The 24,297-nt window shown below is 37.5% G+C and overlaps 1 protein-coding gene across 2 annotated transcripts in view; it reads left to right on the top strand.

Annotated features, from left to right (window-relative positions):
* Nucleotides 1-171: 171 nt before the first annotated feature.
* GRM1 (glutamate metabotropic receptor 1) overlaps nt 172-24,297 on the top strand; it is a 146,955-nt gene continuing 122,829 nt past the window's right edge. For both annotated transcript variants that reach the window (XM_010164162.1, XM_010164163.1), the window contains exon 1: nt 172-426. In XM_010164162.1, the coding sequence (XP_010162464.1) occupies nt 416-426 (11 nt within the window). In that variant the 5' untranslated portion in view covers nt 172-415. The remainder of the gene's footprint in view (nt 427-24,297) is intronic.

Consider the following 24,297-nt stretch of genomic DNA (forward strand, 5'->3'; position numbering starts at 1 on the left):
TGCTGAACCCTGAGTATGTTCGCTTTGGTGGACCTCCTCTGCTCTTCCTTCTGCTAGTTGATACCTTTTGAGGAAAATCATCCTTTTCCTATCACAGCTCCCCTTAATTAGTTAAATACATGATATAATATCAACTTTTTTTTTTTCTTTTTTTTTTTTTTTTAAAAACAGGAAATTATGGGGAAAGTGGAATGGAAGCCTTCAAGGAGCTGGCTGCCCAAGAGGGTCTCTGCATTGCTCACTCTGACAAGATCTACAGCAATGCTGGGGAAAAGAGCTTTGATCGCCTGCTCCGCAAGCTGCGAGAAAGGTTACCCAAGGCTAGAGTGGTGGTTTGCTTCTGTGAGGGAATGACAGTCAGGGGGATCCTCATCGCCATGAGGCGCCTGGGAGGGCTTGGGGAGGTCCAAAAAAAATGATTGGAAGGTAAGGCTCTGGGTGGGATTTCTCTGCCTGTCCTCTCCCTCTTGTCCTGCTGGCAGTCCTTTCATTTCAGAACCGTGCAACTCGGGCTACCTGTTATTTCCATATTTACTTGTCTAATGAACGAAAAGAAGTGGCAAGATGGCAGAGCAGATCTCAGGAAGGGGATATGAAGGTGTATGCCAACTTAATCTGTGGTGTTAACTTTTGCTGAAGTAAATGTTAATTGCTAACTATTTATATGGATACATGACATTAGCGTTTTTTTTGTGCTTATGCATGCTCTAAAGGAAAGTTTCATACATAGATTTTATAACCAAAGTAGCAAGAGAAGAATTCTGGTTTCAGAATGTGATTTGGAAGTGTGACATGTGACGAAATTTTGTAAGTTTCACTAAGTTCTCCTGATAGTTTGAAATTCCAAATTGTTGAATGATTTTGATTACTGGAACTTTTTTCACAGTCTTATGATTATAACCTGGCATTCTTAGTTGTACACTTTGTTCTGATCTTTGCTGCTGAAATCTATGGCACTGATACTGCATGGGCTTGTTTGGTTTTTAAAACATCAAAGTTGCTGATGGCCAAGTGAGTATGCATGTGTGTTTTTATATTACTAGAGTAACAGTGCAGACCTGTATTGGGCAAAGACCGTCTTTATCAAAAGGAGAACAGTTGCTTTTTTCTTCTAGAATTTATCAGTTCTTTGTAGATATTCACTAAAATATGATGAACTATAGTTGTAAGACATATGATGTATCCACATTACCATTTTTGTGGTAGTTCTTATTTTGAGACTTTGACTTTCACCTTGATTTTTTAAATGTCTTTATGTCCGGTTTTCTGTTTTGATGAATCTTGTTCAAATGATAAGGCCTGAATCGTCTTGTCTGTTAGATTGATAATGCCTTTTTAAATCTTTCTATTTACTCTTTGTTTCTTTCTTATCTATTGTTTAGACACCATTCCTTCAAGGCTTTTGACAGTAGTCTCCTTACCTACTTAGCATCCGTTGCCTTTTTATTCTGTTGTCATTCGGATCCGTCAGACTTCTTTTTGTCCCTTTCTCTCCCTAAAGCCTTTCTGTCTGTCATTGTTGTGACTGGGATGCTCTCCTTTAGCCTTGTGCTATAATATTGGTCTTTCCCTGACTACATTGCTCCTCAAAACCCACAGTTATGATTTTTATAAATCAGATAGCTAATCTGGCCCAAGTAATCATCTGAAAGCAATCAGGCTTTCTGGCTTTCCTTCTGTTGCTTTTTTGTTGTTTCAGTCTTTGATTACAATCTGTTTAGAGCAGAGACTGTATCTCTAGAAGACTGTGTAGAGATAAGATATAGCACATTTGAAAACCATCAGTATTAAAATGAAACAAATAGTAAGGCGGTATTGAAAAGAGTATTATATTTTAGATTTGTGCCTGTGCTGTTCCTTGGCATCATTCAATATGCATCATTTTAAATGAATAATGGAATGCTTCAGGACTGATATATATTAAGTATGTTTTTTCAGTGAACTGAAGAAACTATGATAACATTAGACTGGGTCACATCATCCCTGGTCGTTTTGTAAATGCCCCGCAGCTTTAGACAATGCTGTGCTTTCTTCATGTATTGTTGTCCCTCTGTAGTGGACACTGATGATTCAGGACACAGTGTTCACCTGATTTTGGTGGTCTCTCTTGACATTGTCCATACAGAAAGCCAAAGGAAATTAATCTCCTACATTAAGCACCAAAACTAGGTACTTGGGTGACACAAGCCTTAGTTTTCCTGTTAGGCCATTTACATGATCCCCTATTCCATGGTTTTGACTAAAAGCCTTTACCAAGCATTATGCTACTCTATTCAGTTCAGTTGTTTGTCTCAGAATCTGCTCAACAGCGTTACTCTCAATTTTTTGTCAAAATATCTCACCTATTAAATGCTAATAATGAAATTTCTCTGGAAATCACATTTTTCAGGTAGGTTTTCACATACCCTTCTTTTATGCTGGTAATGAGTATGGGAGGCTCCTTTGTAGGGCTGGGTGGGCTGTTCTGATTGTAAAACAGGCTGGCTGTTGCTGTGCATAGTCTGGATTGCGCCCAAAAGCTGGCTGAAACAAGAAGTATTATAAAGCTTGCATATATTTTATATGTACTTGCAGAGCTAAAAGAAAAGCCATTTTCTTTGAATTGTTCTAATTAAGTGATTTTTTAAAATTGCAAATCTAGCAAACTTATTCACAAGTGAGCTGCAGCAAAACTGCAGTGCTATGAATTTGGTCATCTATATGCTTGCAGGAACCAAGGCATGCATTAACACCGCTCTGACATGCTGTTTAGTCTTTTTTATTCAAGTACCCAGCTAAGCAAAACCCCAAAAGCCTTTTAAGAACATTATTTTAATTAAGGGAAGTAGGAGTGAATGTGAAATCAAGATTTTTTTTGCAATAATGAGCTAAACAAAGTCTCTCATTTACTCACAGGTTTATTATCAGCCACACTGTATCAACCCCGTGCTCTGCTCTGACTCACTGTAATGAGGAAGCCTTTACAAAGGGACACCTGGCTAAATAGCTCTCTTCCTGCTCTGTCTTCAGTATTGCTATCGATCAAATCAGAGAGGAACAGCTTAGCTTAACTAAATTCAAGGTATCAGATGGCTGGGAACTAAATTTGACTTCAGTTTAATCTGGGAATGATACACTGGAAATTATAGGGGCTTATATGGAGCCAGGACTGGATCATCAGATCCTGGGGACTTTTCTGAGATGGGCTGAGTCTTCTCAGGCATGGAGTTAGGACCCTGTTTGTGCTGAATCTAAGCAAATATTCCCAAATTCAGATTGGAGATCTAACTAGAGGTTCAGTCTCCTTTGCTACTGGAAGTGGGAGTCCATTGTATTAGTGCGAAGAAAGGGAATTCCTGTTTCTGAATCTGGAGGGGAGCTGGGATTACGACCGGACAAGAGAAACAGTTACAACCCTGCCTGAGGGAGAATGGAGGATGTTCTGAAATTGATACGGTGTCCAAATGTAGTGGAGAGTTCAGTGAGAAAATGTATTAAGCTATGAAATTAAGGATGATAAAGATTTAAAAAGTGTTTGATAATCAAAGGGCAAGGAGAAAGCAAAAATTGATCACGACTTTGTATAAAAACAATGATTGGAGTAGTATTGGAGTAACCAAAGGCACACTAAGAAGATAAACTGTCTTAAGGGAATTCAAGTGATAGCTCTTCTAAAAGAAATTAGTTTTGATGTGAAAAGAGTATGTAGAAAGATACTCAACATCGTGTGTCTAATCATGTTTATGCAGGCCACTGGGTTTTATATTACTTAATAAGCATCCGTTAGGTTTCGTGAGAATCTTGCAAGATGGATGAATCTCCTGTATATCCCTTGGAATGATCCACCAAGACAAGGCATGTAACTGACTTTCTAGCATCTGTGTGGGTAGTGGAAAGCAAATGAAAGACGCAAGCGAAATCCTCAATTTTGGAGTTACTCTGAGATCACTGAAAAAGAGACATGTTAGATAAATAGTTGGAAATGAAAATGTTCTTTTGCAACTTGATAATCTCTCAAACTCCTACAAATAATGGTTTGTATAAACATATGAGGAACTTCAGGAAGGGAGAGATATATTAGTACATGTGCTGTTTTTCAATGTATCACTTGATAATGGACCACTTTACTTCTGTAGGCTTTCCAGAGTTTTATGGTTTTCATTAATATTGCTCTACGGGCTGTTGTAGAATTATGAATTTTAAGTGTCAGTAGGGTGACCTCTCCTGAAAGTTTAGGCACCTGGCGGTGAAGATAGGGTTGGATTCTCTGCTGTGAACCCAGTGTATGACAGAGGGCAAACCAGTTCTTTTTCTATATCGAATACAAATCTTTTAACATTGGGTGACAGAGTTTTCAGGATGCATGATGTGATGAAATTTTTTCTGATTGCCTTCCCTTCATGAGCCAATATTATTAACGGTGGCAATTAAATTCATACTTTCTAAAATATTGACAAGGCATTGTCAATGTAAGGTGTTTGGTCCTATTATTTGACATTGTTGAATATGTGGAACCTGATTTCATCCAGGTGTAAGAGTAAACAACTTGTTGGTGAGTTGACAGAGAAACATGCCCTGATGTGGTCAATCCCTGGGTGGCAGGGTGTGTGGTAAGATTTGGACAGGTGCCTAGGACAGTTATCACCTTCTGAAAGCTGAGATTTTATGCCTGAACAGGCAAGTGAGCCCATTGAATTGGTGCACCACTTCACAGAATAGTACCTTGCCTACCTGAATGAGACCCGTCACTGTGGCTGTGACTAGTGAGCCTCTGTTCAGCTCCATTAGAGCAGAGGAAGGAGGGCCTCTACATCTGAGAACACCATGGTTAAGACAGGGACCAAAACCCCTTTCTACAGTAATCACCCTTGTAGTCAAAAAGAAAAACTGTATCAGAAATTGACAGGTCCATAACATTGATTAGTAAGGGAGGAGGAAGATTCTTATTGGGAAGCTGGTTCTTTGACAGGGAAACAGGAGAAGAAGGTGACAGAAGTCACTCTATAGGCAGAAATCACTTGGTCACTGAGTGAACTTTGAGATATGTGGAAAGATTGTATCTGCCAGCCAGGCAAATGGATTGCTGCCTGGTTGCTCAGGTGCTGGGGCACTGGGGCTGACAGTCAGGAAATAGAAAATAAGGAAGCCAAAAAACTGTAATACCTTGCGAGGGACCAGGGAATAGACAAAGAAATTAGAAGAGAGGCAACAATCCACAACCTCTGGAGGTGGCACCTGTCGAGTGTGAAGGCAGGATATCTCCTCAGAGATGATCTTGTAAATTTCCTGTGGAAATAGACCACCAAGGTGAAAGGTGTTTTTTTAATTTGTGTCTTTTTTTCTCACTATCCAAATTTATTTTAATTAGCAAGTAATTGAATTAATTTGCCCCAAGTTAGGTCTCTTTTGCCTGTGATGTTAACTGTTAAGCAGTCTCCCTGTCTTTATTTTGACCCATGAGATTTTTCTTCCTATTTTCTACTGCTGTCCTGTTGGGTGGGGGTAGCTGGCAAGCGGCTGGGTGGACATTTGGCTGCTGACCAGTGTTAACCCACCACAGATGACATAGGTTGCACAGCCAACAGCATGATGACAGGTATTTCTCTTTCTCTTTCATTCAGTTCTGACATCACAAATACAGTAAATAACACGGAGTATCATGAATACGAGCTTCCACATCTGACTAAAACATATCTGCCTGCCTTTTCCTCCCAGATGAGTCCCTGGTGCCAGTGGCTCATGCATTGCCTACAAATTGACTGAGAATAGTCTGCTGCTAGATTGGGATGGTCTTCATAAAGAAAATGACCATCAAAGGATGTTACAGTTCTTTTAAGTTAGACTAGCTGAAAGAACAATGCTGTGCTCTGTCTCCAGTGCACAGTGTCTTCATTTACCACAGCAGCTGCCCTGAATTTCTAGAAAATCAATGGGAAATGTCCACATTGTCCCAAAGGAGCTGAAGTGCTTTGCAGGGCCAATGTGTTTAACTTTATTTCCAGAAAGTATAATTAGCTATTTTTAAGTACATAAGAGATTACAAAGAAATCAGTAAAAACCAACAGTATGTTGTCAATGGGGGGAAAAAAACCTAAACAAAATCATGCCTTGTGCTAGTCTAGGTTATCTAGGATAGGTTTGGGTCTTGTAAATCTGTCAAAAATAGTAGATATCACACAGTGTTGCTCACGATAGTGTTTTACGCCAACTTGCTATGAGTGGAAATGTGGTGTTAAGAAAACTGGTAGCAATCCAGCATTGCTAAATGGAAACGGTAGAACCCAAACCACTAGCGTACTGTGTGCTGGTTTTTTGGGAGGGTAGTTTGAGTGATAAGACTCATAGTGGTCCGAAAGCCTAAAGTAAAGATAACAACACAAGTGGCATGCTGACAAATAAGAAGACAGTCATTTAAGCAGCAAAAGTTTTACTTTTCTTGCTGTTTACAGCAGGAAGAGGACTGTTTTATCTGTCTGGTGCCTTCAGAGCCAAATATGCTCAGAGTGACTGTTACTAATGAGTCTGTTGCTGCTGACACTCCAAGTTAGTGGAAGATTGTATTTAAATAGATGTTTTGATGTCATCAGGTTTAGCTGGGTTTGGATTAAAATTTTTGATTCAAATTCAGGTAGATTCAGTGAAATACTGAAATAAATACTGATCAATGTTCAAATGCTAACTGAAGTTGGCAGTTGAGCAAAATATTGTCAATGAAGTCATTCCCACCTGGAAATATCAGCCCATTTCCTCAACATTATCAAGGTTGGTAATAGGATCCATTGCTAATTTGAGAGTCTGTAAACTCAGCACCTGTCAGCCTCTACGAATTTGTATTCCTTACAAATGTTCATGGTTCAAGCTGTAGTTGCAGTCTGGCATCTGTTAACTATGAGAATTTGTAATCAATGTGGATGAAAACAACATTATATGGTACAAGAAGACTATGAACAAGCATGTTTTGTTTACCCTCTAATCTAAAACAATATCAATCCATGTTAAAAAGGGATTACATGTCAAGTGCCAATTAAATAGGCATGTATTAGAGTAGAACTGCATTTGATTTAAGTTTCTCTGTAGTTTGCTTTCAGAGTTCACTAATACCTGTTCCATGGCTGTTGCTTATTGATAGTGATGATGAATTAGATGCAAGATTAAGGTTTACTTAGCTGGGATTTTAGAGAGCACTTCTGTGCTGATGTTAACAGCAGGAACAACGTTCACTTATTCAGAGTCAGAGAAAAGAAAATACAAGAAATGTTCCCATTGTTTTTGATGGTAAAATGGGATTTAAGTATTGCAGTGGGCAATTTTTTTTTGTCTTTTCACTTACTTCTCCATTTTACGTGACATGAGCTAAACTAGGTTTTGAATATAATCAAACTTCTCTCTTTTATATGGGCATCCAGAATCAGTTTCAAAAGCATGTATTAACCCTTAGATATTTCTGTGGATGCACTCAGTGTTTTTAATAAGGATGACATATTCCAGAGTTGTCAGTGAGATATTGGTGTTTTTGAAATGTTACTCAGTTTTATTAAAATCTTTTTTTGTTGTTTGTTTGTTTGTTTTTTGCAACTCAAAGTCAGATAGTTTCTGCTTTATGCCATAAAAACAGGTGCAAAATAGTAAATTTTAGCCATGGTCTCTCTATGTTATTCCTAGTTCTTCACAGAAGACTTTAACACCTAATTTCTGGTATGGTGCTTGCTAGAGTGAATCCATTTTAGAGGAAAGAGATCACATCACTAACAAGTACGAGACTGTGTTCCAGCAGTTCATGCAAATTACTTCCCCAGATTGTCCAAGAGAGGTCCCATACAGACAGACATGAAATAGCATGTCTCCAATAGATTGAAGACATAGGAAAAAGCCCAAACCCTTCATCACAATCTTCTTTCCAGGTTCATTTTCCCTTATGATCTTTAGAATTGTCTGTCCTTACACGTCTATGTGTCCAAAGACTTCCTGAAAGGATCAGGTTTATAGGGATTTAAGGTTGTAGGCCACCCAGATGTGAAATGGTATGTTTAACCTGTACCTGAGTGCTTGCAGACTATCTGTGGTAAGAAATAATTCACAGAAATTAATATTTACATTAGATGCAGCTTTGGGTATCTTTTGTTCTTGAACAATGGTCATAGATCAATTCTTTTATTTCTATTCGGGAGTTTGAAAGAAAAACAATATCCAGGCTATTATTCAGAAGAAGAATAGATGCCTTTGTATGTATTGTTAATATAAATGTTACAAAAAATCAATACAACAATTTACCAAAACCTAAATTCACGTGTAAGACTAATTAAAGGGGAAGCAGTATTGATTACTAAAATACAAATGCATAAATGAAGATATTTTAATAAAATAAAAACTTACACAGCTTTTTGAAGTGATTTGAATGGTTGCTGATTTAACAAACAGGATGTGTGAAACATGTTTGAAGGCAATGTACACTTTTTAATGGTAGTCATCAATGTACATTTTTCATAAAAGAAAGTGATTTGAATGGTTGCTGATTTAACGAACAGGATGTGTGAAAACATGTTTGAAGGCAATGTACACTTTTTAGTGGTAGTCATCAATGTACATTTTTCATAAAAGTTGATTGTATTGAGGGAAGGAAAGGGACGGGGATTTTCCTGTTTCTGAATGTGTAGTGCAATTGATTATCAACACATAGTAGTGCTATCTTGCACTTACTTAAATCATTGGAACTGGGAGGAAACAGAAGCATACAGCTCAGTATCTTGAAGCTAAATACAAAATGTGATGCTTAAACCTCATGATGGCAAAACTTGTGAGGACAAAACCCCCTTGTTTCTGGATTTCTGGTAAAAACTTCCATGATGGTAAGGCAGTTTATACTTCTTACTCAGCAAAGGAAAGCTAAGACTTGGTTCATTATTTTCAAATTGTCTTGGCATGGATTCTGCAGGGAGAGTTATCTAAGCTAGTAATGTCCAATAGAATGCAAGGAAGGAACAATCTTGGCAGAAATAATTAACCTTTGAATTTCATGCAAAATCTTCCAACACTGAAAAAGTGCAACAGTTCATTGTCTGCTTGTTGCCTATGAATTAATATGGACATTAGAATAATTGAGTTATTACATAGTGCTATGTGTTGTTTATGAGTTATTTATTAGGCGGCATATGTTTTGTCCTGCCTCTGTAGAAACCAGTAGCTGGATGGCTGCTGCTCACCTAGAAGAATGCTGTACTTTTGTTTGAAGGGATCATATTGAGTGATGCTACTTCAAGGGTCTTTGCATAATTTACTTAGGGCCAGACTTTTTCAGGCATGCCTGTGTGAGGCTGTGATTCTTTATAAATGGTTAGGAAACTAAGCAGTTTATATTTCTACTGACAGCAGGGCCCTAATACTGTGAACTTTGGAATTTCTGCAGTTTACTTCAGGTGTTTTTCAGTGCTCAAATAGAAATGTAATTTCATGCAGTTCTAGTGAAAACATGAGCAAAATACTCCCTCAAAATATAAAGCTCTATTTTTTTTTTTTTCTCAGGTTTAATGTCTTAATTCTAAACAGTGAATTAATAATCTATTTTTTCAAGGAAAATAGACATTAAAGATGAACCTTTCCTGGAATACTTTACTCATTTTATTATTATTTAAGAATAATTGTTTCCATGTTTCCTGCCAAACCTTGTTATAAAAATAATTTGTCCTGCTCCAATATGGAAACATATAATATCCCTGTTAATAACAGTTCCAGTCCTTGGATCACTAGAAAATGTTGCCATTATGGGTAATGTACTGACTGAAGGTAATCAGAATTGCCTGAGCTCTGTTCATACAAACAACACATGTTTTGACAGGGACAAGTACATCAAGAAAAAAATAATTTAGGTTGCAATTTAAACACCTTTCTACTGAATCCTGGAAAGCGGTGACTGAGGAGCTTTAGAGCTCCTGTGAATAATCAGCTGGCTGCATTTTCGGTGCAGCATTTACTGCTTGTTAAAGCCTTTGACTCATTGACCAGAGAATGTAAAATAAAGATCAGGATACCATATTGTGGGGAAAGACCATTTATTTCCATATATTTCCTGATTTTAATTCATTTTTCCCTTTCACTTCACAAATGCCCTCAACCTAATGCCCTTGCTGGAGATCCCTTGGTACCTTTCCAAGGCTCAAAAATATGTCCAGTGTTCAGCAGTCTGAGAAGTTGAATTCATCTGAAGGGAGGCTAGCCCTGAAGCATCCATGTGAACATAAAATGTGGAAGTTCTAGGTCATGGAAAGGTTGTTATCTGGCAGCCAAATACGTAATGTTTCTAAAGTTGAAATTAAACTGGAATTAAGGCAACTGGCCCATGGTTGTAGATCTTTGGTCTGTTGCCTTTCTGCTGAAATTTTCAGCCAAGACCAATCCTTTTAATTGCTGAGGCATAGTGGTGCTTTAGGACCTGGCATGTTGTCAAGAACTCCTTTCACAAAGTCAGAGCTGGCTCTTTGATTGTTACTATTGCCTCTTCAGCACCACCAGTCTGTTTTGATGTAGGACTGAAAGACTGCAGAACTGGCCAACTCTTGCTCACACTTCACTTCAGTCCTTCCTGTTTGCATCTTAGTGCCATTATTTGTACCTCAGAGAGGAATAATAATAATAATAATAATAATAATAAATTGTTTCAAAGCCTTGCAAATTCAATGCTTTGGATTTGGATAACTGACCTGTCACTTGTTTTAACTGTCTTTAAACTGTATACATTATTCACTATGAGCTCTTTTTGGGTAAGCTTTGGTACCTAGGGCTCATACAGTTATTTTCCATGCTGGTAATTTGGCTGTAATTATTAGTTCTGTGGGGAGTAAGTTTAATTTTTTTCCTTCTGATTCTCTTTTCCTCAAAGACTGGAGGGATGCAATACAAGTCAGTTAGAAAGAAAAATATACTACTATTGTTGAGTTTAGTAGACATGGAATGTGTTATTTTTCTGCTTTACAGAATAAAAGTGAATTCTTTGGTTTCAGTCCAAACAAGGCATTTCTAAGAAGAGGCTGAATATCAGCTCTTGCACGTTAATATGAGGATTAGGAAAGCTGAATAACAGTTCAGATGTAAGCACTTCTATACGCAGAAATGACAGCCTGAATATGACTCCAGTTATGGTTTTGGCTGATTTCTCACAGCAGGATGAATCATTGTAAGCTGCTATTTCTAATGAGAATTCTCTAAATTTTCTCTGCTCTTCCTCTAATGCATATCTGAATATCCATTTTTATCTGCTTCCCTATTGTTATATATTAGTTGCATTCTTTACTTGTTCCTTGCATGCTGCATCTTGTTCCTTGCATCTTCATCCATCCTTTCTTGGTCTTCCTATCACTGTTTACTTGAGTCTCAAGACTTTCCTGCCAATTAATATACTGAACTCTTTGGCCCCTGCTGCCATTATGAGGCTTTTATTTTTTGTACTGAAACGTCTGCACTGTTGGCATAATTTATTTTCTCTGAAGTCAGGAGGAGTTTTAGCATTTTCTTAATAAGAAATGGAGATAAGGAAAATGTGCTCTTGAAAATCCCACTCATGTTACAGAGATGCTTGAAAACATTATTTCCACAACTCTTCTGCCTTGTCTGTTTGCTCCTATTGTGTTAGGCAGATCGGCTCTCTACACGTTTTTAGAAATCTCACCCAAAGCCATAATTAAATACACCAAACCATTTAGGAATGATGCATTCTGGTTTTGTTTCTGGATCTGCGATAGCAGTCAAAAAAAAAGAGGACCACTTAAACCTCAAAAGTTACTATGCAGGTATATAAGACTGGCCCCTTTACTGTTTTCAGTTGTTCTTGATGGGATCTTGCATTACTATTGCCATTAAAAAATAGAGTATGAAGCATTTGTTATCATATTAACTACTATTGCCTTTACACAGACCTGAAATAATGTAAAGGTAACTGACTTGAATCTGGTCTCACATGTTGTAATCAAATTTTAAAACTACATTCTGAGGATAGGCAGTGGTCTAAAAGGGATTACTAGGCAGGCGTGTGGACTTTGCAGGCTGGCAGTTGATCATTTTCAGAGTTGCAAACTGAGTAAATGTGAGGACTCACTAAGAGGTAACATAATGCAAGCAAAGGAACCATATGCTGACGTCTGTTGAAAGAACTACTGCGAAGGCCAGTGCTCAGGCTGATTTACAGTGGAACACCTACAGTACAAAATTAGATGCGTGAATCTGCATGCATTTCAAATGAATTTGCCTCAGCAGTGTGATTATAATGTATGTTAAATGAACCCAGAATGGGACTGAAGAGTTTAAAGTTCTCACAAGAAACTTGTCACCGTCTCTCTGGTAAGCATGAGAATAGAAATAGAGGGTGATAAAGCACAATAATGTCTCTCGAGAGCTCTGTTGTCCAAGTATGACTGATATCTTTTTCTGATTTCCATTATGTTTGTGGGAAAACTTCTTAGATGGGAAGACTTAACTCAAGTGATTGTATGACCTGCTACTCCAGCAGGGTAAGAGTTGCAATTGTAGAGAGATTCAGGTGGAATTAAGAAGCAGGAAAGATAAAAAACTAGGAAAGGAGAAGAGGTGATGCTAAAATGTGAGAAAGAAAACACATTGTAAGAAAAAAAGAAAATAGAATGAGGAAGTGGGAGAGGATGAGTTGTAAGAGTCTGTATTTAAGAAAGAGATGGTGAGTGATAGGGTTTTGGTTTCAGGCAAGGGTTATTTATTCCGATACAGGCTGAGATGTGTTAAGATATGTGAAACAAGCTGAGTCTTTATAAATTGCACAAATGGAATGGAAGCAGAATCACGACTCTAAACTGGATAAAGTGGTGAACTACTAGCCCATCCAGATTAAATGCAAGAATGCTTCTGTTGATACTGAAGCTCTCCAGCAAAACATCAAGGGCTGAATTCTGTGTTCATGGTGCTGTGAATCATGAGTAACCCTCTGGACAACAGTGCTGTTAAAGTGAGTGTGAAATGGGAATAACTTTCTGATACAAAGTGCTTACCTGTTAAAACAGAAAAATGCCCATGTGTTCTAGGATTGTGTTTCTGTCAGTGGTGAACATCCAGTGCTTGCAACTCAAATGAAGATCTTTTACGTTCTTTTTTTTTTTTTTTTTGAGTATCTGCTGACTGCTGGCTTGTTTCAAGAAAGATGACTGGCATTTCTTGTAATTTTTCATCCTTAGTACGGAAATTACAGATATTGTGCTTGTTTGTTAATGTCTGATTCTTGTTTAAAGCTTCCTAAGCTATTTGCTTTCACAAAAACTCAGTGGTGTCTGTGACTTCCACACTTTAGTCTGAATATAAGAGGATGTCTTCTGTGTACTTTACATTTGCTGGCTTTTAATTGAATCAAGTCTTCCTAATGGAAAATGGAACCTGCCTGGATTCATTTTCATCATTTATGTTAGACATAACTTCGTGTTTGTCCTCATGTCTCTTGCTATCTCAATGCTCTGTTTTTAATGTTCTATAGATTACAAATGCTTTGGGGAAGGGACAATCTTTTAGTTCGGTGCAGTGCCATATCTGGAGGGGGCACCATAACTGAGTTTGCTAGTTACTACTGCAACCCATGCAAATAATAATAATATTTTAAAACTGAATAAAAATTACTTGTGAAAGAATGCACAGGAAAGACTAAATGCAAGAGGGGGAATTTTTATTTTCTGTTTGTAAAAAGAGGCTTGCTGTGGTGTTACGATGAATTATTAATACTCACTAGAGCCCGATTTTGACATTGCATGGGGGCTGTGGCCTCACTGCTTAGGTAGAGTTGTTCAGGATCAGCATGAGCAGCTGTGCCACTTGCCCTGATGACCATGGAAAGAGGTTGGCTAGGAGTCTGGAAAGGAAAGTATCTGTATGAAAGTGCTGTGGTTCTTCCAGACTGTCTGGGCACATCAAGTAAAGCTTCAGTTCTCTGGGAGCTCCAAAAACAGATACTGCAAAGTGATGGAGAGTTACCTCAAGTTGTGTTCCTCGTTTTCCTGGCTTGAGCCAATGAAAGTTGTAGTACAGAATCTAGCCCCTCATCTTTTAAAAACTTAGATTTTCCTTAAGCCAGAGTCCATGGACTAGAAAAAACTATTTTTGTGAGCCACTTGTCATATTCAGGGGTCTATGTAATCTATGACTTTGAGGCTGCAGTACCCACTGCAGAACTAGGCTTTACAGTCTAAGAGTTGCTATTTCATTGCCAGGTATTTTACCAGATTCAAATTTAATTTTCCTGTTAACCTCAAATCACTTTTTGTGTCCCCAGGCAAGCAGAACTTTATGTACCTGCCCCTTACCTGTCAAGATTCTCCAGCTCTCTGCTCCTGGCAGCCTCTAAAATAAACTTCATACATTGTTAATACCTAAATCTGCAGCATAGTGAAAGTGAAATAGTGGAGATAGTGTAAGAATAAATTGAATTTAACATAAAAATAAGACCTCAACTGTTGTATTGACTGCATTGTTCCATGTTGTATGTAACTTAATACAAAGCTCTGTGATTCATTTAAATAAAGCTGCCACAAATTTTCAGACTGAGAAGTAGAAGGAACCTTGCTGTGTAGTTGGAATCCTTCCTCTGAGGCAGGTTAACATCCCTCTTGAAGGAGCTAGGGTCCATTAACCATTACAGAGTATATGGGGAGCTAAATGATAGGGGCAAATGTAAAGAGGGAGAAACAGCTGTACAGTGCTCTAGGTGATATGAATCTGCTTATGTTGGGTTTAAAACATGGGAACTCAATTTATGCTGCAGTGGGTGGTAGTCAAGGAAAACAAACCTCAGAACTGGGTGTTTGAAAGGTATGCATCTCCAGTTGCTTTTTTCCCTCTTTTTTTTCAAAGAGCTCAAGGAATGATAGATTTCATCACCTTTTTGAAAGTTTAGTGGTTGAACTAAACATTCTGGAGGCAATGCTTGTAACAAGCCAAAAAAGCTTTTAATGACTTTAATAGTTTGTTTTCTCAGTGGAAAGAAAAAAAAATATTCTTTGCCAACCTGAAATGTTTTTGTTAAATCCAGAACGATGTTGTGTCAATTTCAAAACAAATATGCTATTTCAAATTAGAAAGTCAGATTGTTCCTATTTTGAAAATATTGAAACTGTTTCTTCTAGAGAATGTCAAAATAAATTGTCATAATATTTAACTCTCCATGCTTTCCAAATTGGTGAATAATTTTGATCTCCCCACAGTTGTAATTTCCAGCAGATGTGTTATTCATCCATTTCTTTGTAGTTTTAGTAATTCTTTTGAAACCCCTGCTGATAGTGACTCCACAAATCAAAATCTCCCAGCATTTTCAGTAGTCTGAGACTCTATCCTGTTCTCATGGGTAATGACAGTAATACAAACCTCCAGGCTTTTTTTCTGTGTGTGTGAACTACACCAATGCAATATAATAATTGTATAGACTCAAGTCTTTAGGAGTGTGGGACACTGCAACACACTTCCTCAGCAGCATGGGATATCCTGAGCACATCAAATCCATCATCTGTCTGCATTGGCTCCCCATAGAACAATGACTTGCCTTCAAAATCCTTATTCAAGGTGAGCTTTCATTTTATCCTTAAAGAACTTGGTCAGCTTTGCCAAAGCTATCTACAGGACATCTGAGGTCTTTGGGGTCAAAACTGTGGCCAATGCCTTGGCCAAAATAACAAAGGGGTAGCATAAAGCAGTTCTGAGCAAAATACAAGGCTTCTGCCTGAGACTGCCTTAGGATGCAGAGTATAAGGTATTCTACTTAAGTGCTGTCTTCTCTCATCAATGACCATAAAAATATGTGCATGAGGAGGACACAGAATGAAACTGTTGATAATATGAAGTATAAGACTGGATAAATGACAAGGATGCACGTGCTAAATAGCCACCTTCTCACTTCTGAAGGTATGGCTGGGTATTCTGTTCACATGAATTTATCTGCTGGCTAACAAATATTTTTGTGTACAGACATGCCCTTCTCCTCTCAAATCATTATCAGATTTTTTGGCCACAAGATATACTCTGGAAATGATGAGAGAAACTGTGAAAGTTCAATGAATTTACCTTCAAAAAGATTAGTTCTTAAACCATGAGAGAAAAAGGAATTTAAATAAAACCTTAAACATAGCATAGACTGAGTAGGAAAAGAACAATGAGATACAACAGTGTCTTATGACAAGGAGATCACACATGTCAGCAGTATGAAATATGTGATTATATGGACAGTATAAGAGAAAGAAAAAGATTAGACCAAAATAAAATTCTGTCTTGAAAATCATGAATAGATGGCCTACTCATTACAAAGAAATGTTACCTCATTTACCTGAATTCAGAAACAACATTACAGGTTCAGTAAGCTGGATTTTGTGAAGTGGAGTGAAACTAGGGAAGAAAAAAGGCAGCTGTAACACAGAGGAGGCAAAATACAAATGGAATGAATGTCAGAAGTAATCTTTGGGCTCCTTTAGGGAGACAACAGGACCTAGATTTATGATTAGGTTTTTGTCTATATTGATATTAAGGACTGGTTTCATATTTGAGGTAATAGAAAAGTAATTTGGCTTCACATTGACAATCAGCTGCGGTATGAATACATATTGCAAATTATTAAGCAGAACAACGTCCTAACTTTTTAAAATATGACTAATTTCCTGAATCTATTCTTTGTGTCAGAAAATTAGATGATGTACTTTTCATTTACACCTGCATACAGACTATGCATACTTGATGCAGTTAATATAGCTAGCTGAAAGGCAGATATATTTTGATACAAAGGCAGATGTGAATCAGTGATTTTCTGTTATAAAAGTATGTAATTAAGTAATCTTCTGCTCTGACCTACAAGAGAAACTGAACCTTGTCTGCAACAAACATGTAAATAGCAGCCCTGTATTTTGAGGAACAAAGGGTGATATTTACAGCAAAGACAGCATATTATCAGTGTCATCATCTCTTTGTGGTTAGCAGCAACTGTTTCCGAAGGGTGCCCCAATGTTACAATTTCACCAATCAAAATCTGTAAAACACTGAACATTTGTGCTTTTTTTCCCCCTTTTCTTTTTTTTTTTTTTTTTTAATTTGGTATAGAGAAACTCAAGTGTGCAATCATATTTCAGGCTGCCATTTGCATAAAATCTGCTGATGCCATTTTAAATATTACTGGCTCAGGTATTGTTGGCCAGGTAGAGTTTGCCCAGGTCCCATATCCCCCAGGTAAGCCTCCTTGACACTGGGTTGGGATTCTCTGCAGGGCACAATGCAGTGTCCCCTTTGATGCACTGCTAGAGACAAAAGATACATCTGGTAGGCACATATGACTGGCTCACAAATACTTCTGAATAATTCTCTTCTATCTCGAGAAGGAAAGCCATCACTTCTTCCTTCTCTTTCCATTTAACCAGTGCCAAAATGGTTGGAATTTTAGCCATGCAGGAGAATTTCAGAACTGCTCAGCATCCCTAGAGCTAGGTTTTTTCCTATGTACTTAGCTCAGGGCTACTGATCTACTGATCTGCAAGAATTTTCTTTCTCCCATCTTCTTCCTCTTTGGTCTCTTTCTCGTCAGATGCCTCCCGTCTCTGTCAGAATTCAGTGCAAGTAAGAAAATCCTGCTAAGCGCTTTCTTGATTACCAAGTCACACTCTCCATAGTTGCATCAAAATTAAAAACTCTGTTCATCAACACATGAAGACTGTGATATTTGATACAAGACTCTTACTGGCTGATAATGTCACGTAGCTATGAGGCTAGGATTAAGTTTTAAGTGTTATGAAGTTAATCAAACTGAAAATAGTCAAATAATGCTTCCTTATTGTGTATGTGTTAAGTTATAAGGTGAATTAACACTTATTTTCTTTTTTTTTTTTTCTACACACCAAGAAGAATAGCAGAGAGAAAACCAGAGCATGTATACTAATTAACATGTTCTAATAATGGAGTGAGCTTGTCAGAGTCTCAAGCAAAGAGGTTTAGATAACTATCAGTTTCTTCTGCAGTTGTGATTATTCCACATCAGTTGTTCTCTAACTTTTCCTTTTTACTAGACCATCAAGTAAAAGTAGGACCTGATGCAAGGTTTACTGAGCCTAGAGAATGTATTTGGTGTGTCAGTGTATGTGGTGAGGGAGAGATTACAGTTCTGTGCTGGGGGCACAGACACAGTTTTCTCTTGCTTGATTATGGCAAGGTAAGGACTATTTACCATGCTTTGCTGACACAGTTCAGGGAACAACTGCTGTCAATGATTAGGCCTTGCTAAATGTGTGTTTGCTTCCTAAAGGAAAATCTTCATGCCTTGTAGCCTGGCAAATGTTTCCTTTATGGCTGAGTAGAGCACTTACATATGTAATGGAGAACACTACATTTTTTAAAAACCTTTTAATACATCAGAATACATATACTTTAGAGATTGTTTTTTGGGGTACGTTCATGCTCCGTGGCTTCTACTCGCTCAAAAGATTAAAAGAGTGTAGCAAGCATGATTTCTAATATTTCAGTTAAGACTGAGTCTTGAGACAAACTGTCTGACTCCTGAATTTTGATTTGTGGTCAGTTGCTGCTGCATTAATAGACAATGTTTTTTGAATTGCTGCTTGACATTTCTAGCACAGCTGACTTTCAGAAAATTAAGGTTCCTTAGGATTGGACATAAAAAATCATAGAACAAGGGTTACTAAGAGAACAGCAACAGGTGCGGGATTTCATCCTTATTCCCATCAGCAAATACCTGTTCTTTGTTTTTTTTTTCCAGCACCTTTATAAGGAATAACCTTCAACGACTGTTGCTGTGTCAGGCTATGGGCTACATTATTGGCCTATTTTTCCTCACAGGTTTTAGGATTGTATTGCTACTTCTCTTTGACTATTTTGTCTGAGAGCAGGCTGAGGACTGTATGTTGTTTTCAGCTTAGAGAAGGGAGATGGTCATCTTTAGCTCAAGCTTGATAGGAAGAAAACACTGGTTCGTCAGTGTTATTTCTACTCTGTGGCCTTGAGCAAACCATTCCTACAAATGCCTGTTTTTTTGCAGTCTGTGAAATGGGCATAGTAATGCCTTTGTGTCTTTTTTTTTTTTCTCTGCAGGAGTGTTACAAGAATTAATGTCTTAATGCTTTTTTGTTGTTTTATAGATTAGATGGTCTCTGTTTATTCAGGTGTTATCTAGGAATACTGATTGCGTCTGTATATTTCCCTCAGTTGTCCTGAAGGAAAAACATGCTGAAAGTCAAATGATACTTTGGTTATATAAGGAAAATCACAGGGGATAAATGTGTGCTATCTAAATGGAATATAGTAATCATTTTTTAAATTATTTTTGGAAAAAAAATGAAGTTAGTTTTCACATAGCATACTAGAGGGAAAAAAGCAGAAATCTATGTCTTATGAACTGAACAGATATAGTGTAACACCCAATAATATAATGCTCCCAATGAAAGATGGCAACCATCTTTGGCCTCCTGAACAGTGATATCAAATGATATGTCAACTACACATATGTTCCAATGGCACTGCTTTTATTTCAAAAGGAACTGGGTTCACATCAATAAGGATTCAATAACAGATACTCATTGGTATGGTGATCTACTCAATAAGTTTCTACTTTCAGTACTAAGACTGGACCTGAATCCTGATAGAAGTCTTCACATCACATCACCAATTGTATAAACTATCCAGCTCTTGGATATTGATTTTTTTAAAAAGAAATTATTTAAAAGCACTAAGATGACTTTGTCTCTTATCATGTTTAAGGGTTTCCCAGTCATTATATGTTTGTTTTTAATTAAAAAACTCCTTGTCATCAAAGGAAAAAAATGGGAAGAGAGGACAAACTATAGATACACAGCTTGGTTCTGAGTTGAAGTAAGTATCTGGTACTGGCAGGAAATGTACCATCAGTCAGTAATAAAAAGCGCTATGTAAAATAATTCTGTAGAAGACTACAATTCTGAATAATGGTGAGAGAGATGCAAATAGAAAAATAGACATCTGGCATCCATTTGGCCTTAAAAATAAAAAAAGAATAATAATAATAAAAAAAGAAGTTGAGTGCGTCCCGGGGAAGCTTAAGAATCTGGGACATTTCATTAGCAAGAATGATTGCTTTTACAAACTTGCTGAAGTGCTTCTTTCACAGTCTTGCTGAAATGCCCTTAAACCTCTACACACAGTTCCCCATCACAAGAAAAAAAAAGGGGGGGGGGGGGGGACGGGAACCCAACAAACTTCTGAGTATATTTTTTAGTAATGTAGCATAACTTTTACTTTATGGACAATCAATTTCTACTGGCAAAGCCAGATCTGGAAAAGATGAGTATCTGAATACTTAGTTATTAAAATTTTAGTTCTAAAAATAAATGGAAAGGGAAAGAATTCAACCAAAATTGACTCTTTTTCTTACCCTAGCCTCTACAGGAAAAAACACCCTATATCATCAGGCCATCTGCCTGCCTACCAGGCATCCTAGAATAAGAGTTGAGCTTCTTGGCTAATTTCAAAGAGATGTGACAGACAAGTTCTTCAGGATTAAAGCCCCTACCGGTGTTACCACAATCAACATCTGTGCAGAAGAGAAACCTCAAAGCAGTGTCCTTTAGCTCAATGAGACCTGAAGTTACTTCTTGCCTCCTGACTCACCAAGCAGCCCCTCTTGCCTGGCCAGGCAGTCAGCATGAATGGGACCAGAATTACTTCTGTTGAGTCTGAGGTCAAAGAAAAGAGAGGACTAAGCAAAGGATCTGTGGTTATTCTTTGGGGAAATGCAGAAACCAACTAGATAGGGAATCAGTGCTTTGTTAGTTATAGTGCTTCTGGAAGTAATGTTACTGAAATAAACTGGTGTAAATGACTTAGTACTGAATACTTGTTAGGAAAAGAGTTCGTTACTCAATCATCTGAAAAATGCAGTGAATTCTGGTGTAATGAGGAAATAAGAAAAGGTAAAAGTGATACAGTTCTTTAATGCAACACAATTAGCATTGCATTACTATTTCTTCAGCTTTCCAGCATTGTATTTGCACTTAAAAAGTGGATACTGATCTTGGTTGGAAACACTTTTAACTCTTAAAAAAAAGATGGATATTTCTTTCTTTTTACAGTTATTATTTAAAGACTTTAGTAAGGCCTGTTAAATCTGAAGGAAATTCATTGCTGCACACACAGACTGACACGAAGTGAAGTCAAATACAGTAACAGCCTTGGACAAAGCGAGGTGACAGATGGATGATTTAGTTCAAAATTCAAAATATGACCTTGGCCATAATAAATTAGATTTGCTAACTGCTCAGAAATGGTATCTACACACTATGGTGCAGTAAAGTTAAAACATGATTTAATAAAGCAAGAAGTCTTCTGTCAGAGAATTCTAGTTAAGGATTTGGCTAAATCACAGAGTGTGGTGTTAACTGATGCTTAAAGCAAGATCTACCAGAAAACTTGCTGGAACAAATACGCACACACATCCCCTGCTATACTGAGCCTATACAGGGATTGGAATTAAATTCCTTTGAGCTAATGAATTCTGAAAGTGATGTTGTTGATTTGTTTTCTCTGAAGATGTGTTGCCTTCACACACTCTATTGTCTTGCCAAGTACCACAAACTACATCTTTTGATATTTTTTTTTTCAGTGTTTCCATTACTAGAGTAGGCTACAAAGCAAATTCACGTTGACTGCTTGATCTAACGTGCTTTGATGACATATCACTGAAGTAAGACATCTTTACATTGAATGAAATGAGCAAGACAGTGAATGGTGACGCGTGATGAACATGAGGTCACCTTTCATGACACTGATAGTTCTTTCAGCAAGAGTAGCTTGATCAGCATATGCTAACACTGGGGTGATTAGTTGCTTCTGTAAAGAGGGTAGTTGACAATTTTGTGATTCCTTTTACCAGAATACAAGGACATGACAGATGCAACTCGCAGATTTAATCGCCTGGCCATGCTCTCTCTCAGTAGAACTCAGATACTGGATTTTGTACTGTATGTTTATTGCTGCTCTCGTGCATCGAGAAGAAAATATAGTGACACAGATGGCTTTAGCCTTTTGGACCATCCTTAAAAATAGCCCAGTATAATTTCAGCCAAGCAGTATGCTGGATGTCCTCTGCTTAGGACTGATGGGTGTTGTTGGCTAAGATCATCATATGGAGTGCTTCAGAGAGAGGTGCCTTATGATTTTATATGGTGGAAACAATCACAACTTCCTAAGCACCTGTCAGTATATGCTCTATAGACCTTATGCTCTATAAGCAATAAAATGCTCAGTGTTTGTCAGTGTGAGAGGGCTAAATGATACCTTGATGACATTTTTGACATCTTGTAGTTGAGCACATTCAGGACATGAATGAGTAAGCTAGATAGATGGCTGGAATATGAAAGAGATTACTCCCTCATGTGTGTCATATATCTTAGAGAACATCTAGGTGAGCCTTTTGCTTTACCATATCAAAAGGATTTTTCATGTCAGGCTATAACTGATGCTAATTCAAGCTGAGGGTTGGTTTTCATAAATGCCATTCTTGTTTGATACTTAAAGTTATATATTTACACATACAAGGTATCTGTGTTTGTGTTTAATCTGATAATTTGTTGCTTTAATGTCAATTCCCCCCTGCAGTGAAATTTCAGAAACCGTGCCAAATAGAGAAGCAAAACCAATACACAAATTCTGTTGACAAACACGAGCAACTTAAATTATGTGGGACTGGTCAGAAAACTATGTTTTCTTACTGCTTTTGAGGGAGTGGTAATAATTTGCAATCATTTCTTGGAGGAATTTTGTTGGATCTATTTGACTTGGAAAATATATACCAAGGAACATCTGCCTTTAAAACTAATCAAATAATAAAGGCTTCAAAATGTATTTTTGAATGTGAATATACACAACTGTGTGAATAGACAACGTATCCCACACTATCAGTTTTACCTTTGAACTATGAATGTTTTCTGTTGCCATAACTTGCAAGTTCAAATATCCTAGACATGACTGTCTTGAATGTGAAGGACTTTTTCTTTCAATATTCTTGGCTTCCTATTCACTTTTCTTAAGATCACCTGCTGTGAAAACCTGTATTATCAAGGACAATACCACAATGTGAAAATAAATTGATTCTTTCATACAGGATGAATAGAGTAAGGAACAATTTAATATCATAAGTTGGAGCCTTTGTCAGTGGATACTCTCTCTCTCTTTTAACCAGCCTCCCCCTGAATTTAAACAGAAAGCTTTAATGTAACTCAGAGTAAGTTTTTCTTCCTTGATGACCTATGAGTTTCCTTTCTGTAGGGATTACATCTTCGCTAAAGCTTTCCCGCAGTCATGCAGGAATGTAATGGAAATGATGCTTCTCTGCTTAGCAACCTGGTGCATATACAAATCACAGCTTCCCTTTTTGGTTCCCATGGCATCTATGCAACATTCATAAATATTTTACTCACAGACCTAGCCTAGTATGAGTTTGTTTTAAAATTTTTATGTGTAAACAGTGAAAATAGAGATGGACATAGATTGAAGGTGATGCAAAAAGCAGAAAGGAAGTACTCATATGGAAGGAGTCACATGATGGTGTCAACATATAGCAATAAAGATAAAAATATTTGCATGAAAAATTGTAGGTCTTATGTATCATACTGTAGAATGAAAAATTTTACATCATTCAGGTGGCATCTTGCAGTGAAATTATTTTTTTTGTGTTTGTGGTGACCATATAGGACCAACAGAGATTTCTGAAGCCAGGGTTCAAAATCGATTTTTAGACATTTCCTTTGGGATTTGGTCTGTTGGATTGTTCAGCTGAGCAGACACACCAGGAAGGGATAGGGAAAGACTGGTGTATGTTTGTAAATATTATACATGTGCAGCTTGTTACTCTGAAGTATAATATAGACAATTAGGCATACAAATATATCCTATTGGGGATAAATATTTGGGAAGGACTTTTCATAAGGGCAGTTAATGATAGAACAAGGGGAAATGGCTTTAAGCTGAAAGAGGGGAGGTTTAGATTAGATATTAGGAAGAAGTTTTTCACTGTGAGGGTGGTCAGACACTGGAACAGGTTACCCAAGAAAGCTGTTGATGTCCCCTCCCTGGAAGTGTTTAAGACCAGGCTGGATGAGGCTTTGAGCAACCTGATCTAGTGGAAGGTGTCCCTGCTGATGGCAGGGGTGTTGGAACTAGATGATCTTTAAGGTCCCTTCCAACCCAAACCATTCTATGAATCTATGATCCCTGTGTATATTTCAGTAATCAGGCATGACTCTTACCTCATTTCCTTGATCTTGAATGGATGCATAACTCAGCCTCAGTATACTTAACTTCTGTCCG

This window comes from Antrostomus carolinensis, unplaced genomic scaffold (genome assembly GCF_000700745.2).
Source record: "Antrostomus carolinensis isolate BGI_N321 unplaced genomic scaffold, ASM70074v2 scaffold16523, whole genome shotgun sequence".
Taxonomy (NCBI): domain Eukaryota; kingdom Metazoa; phylum Chordata; class Aves; order Caprimulgiformes; family Caprimulgidae; genus Antrostomus; species Antrostomus carolinensis.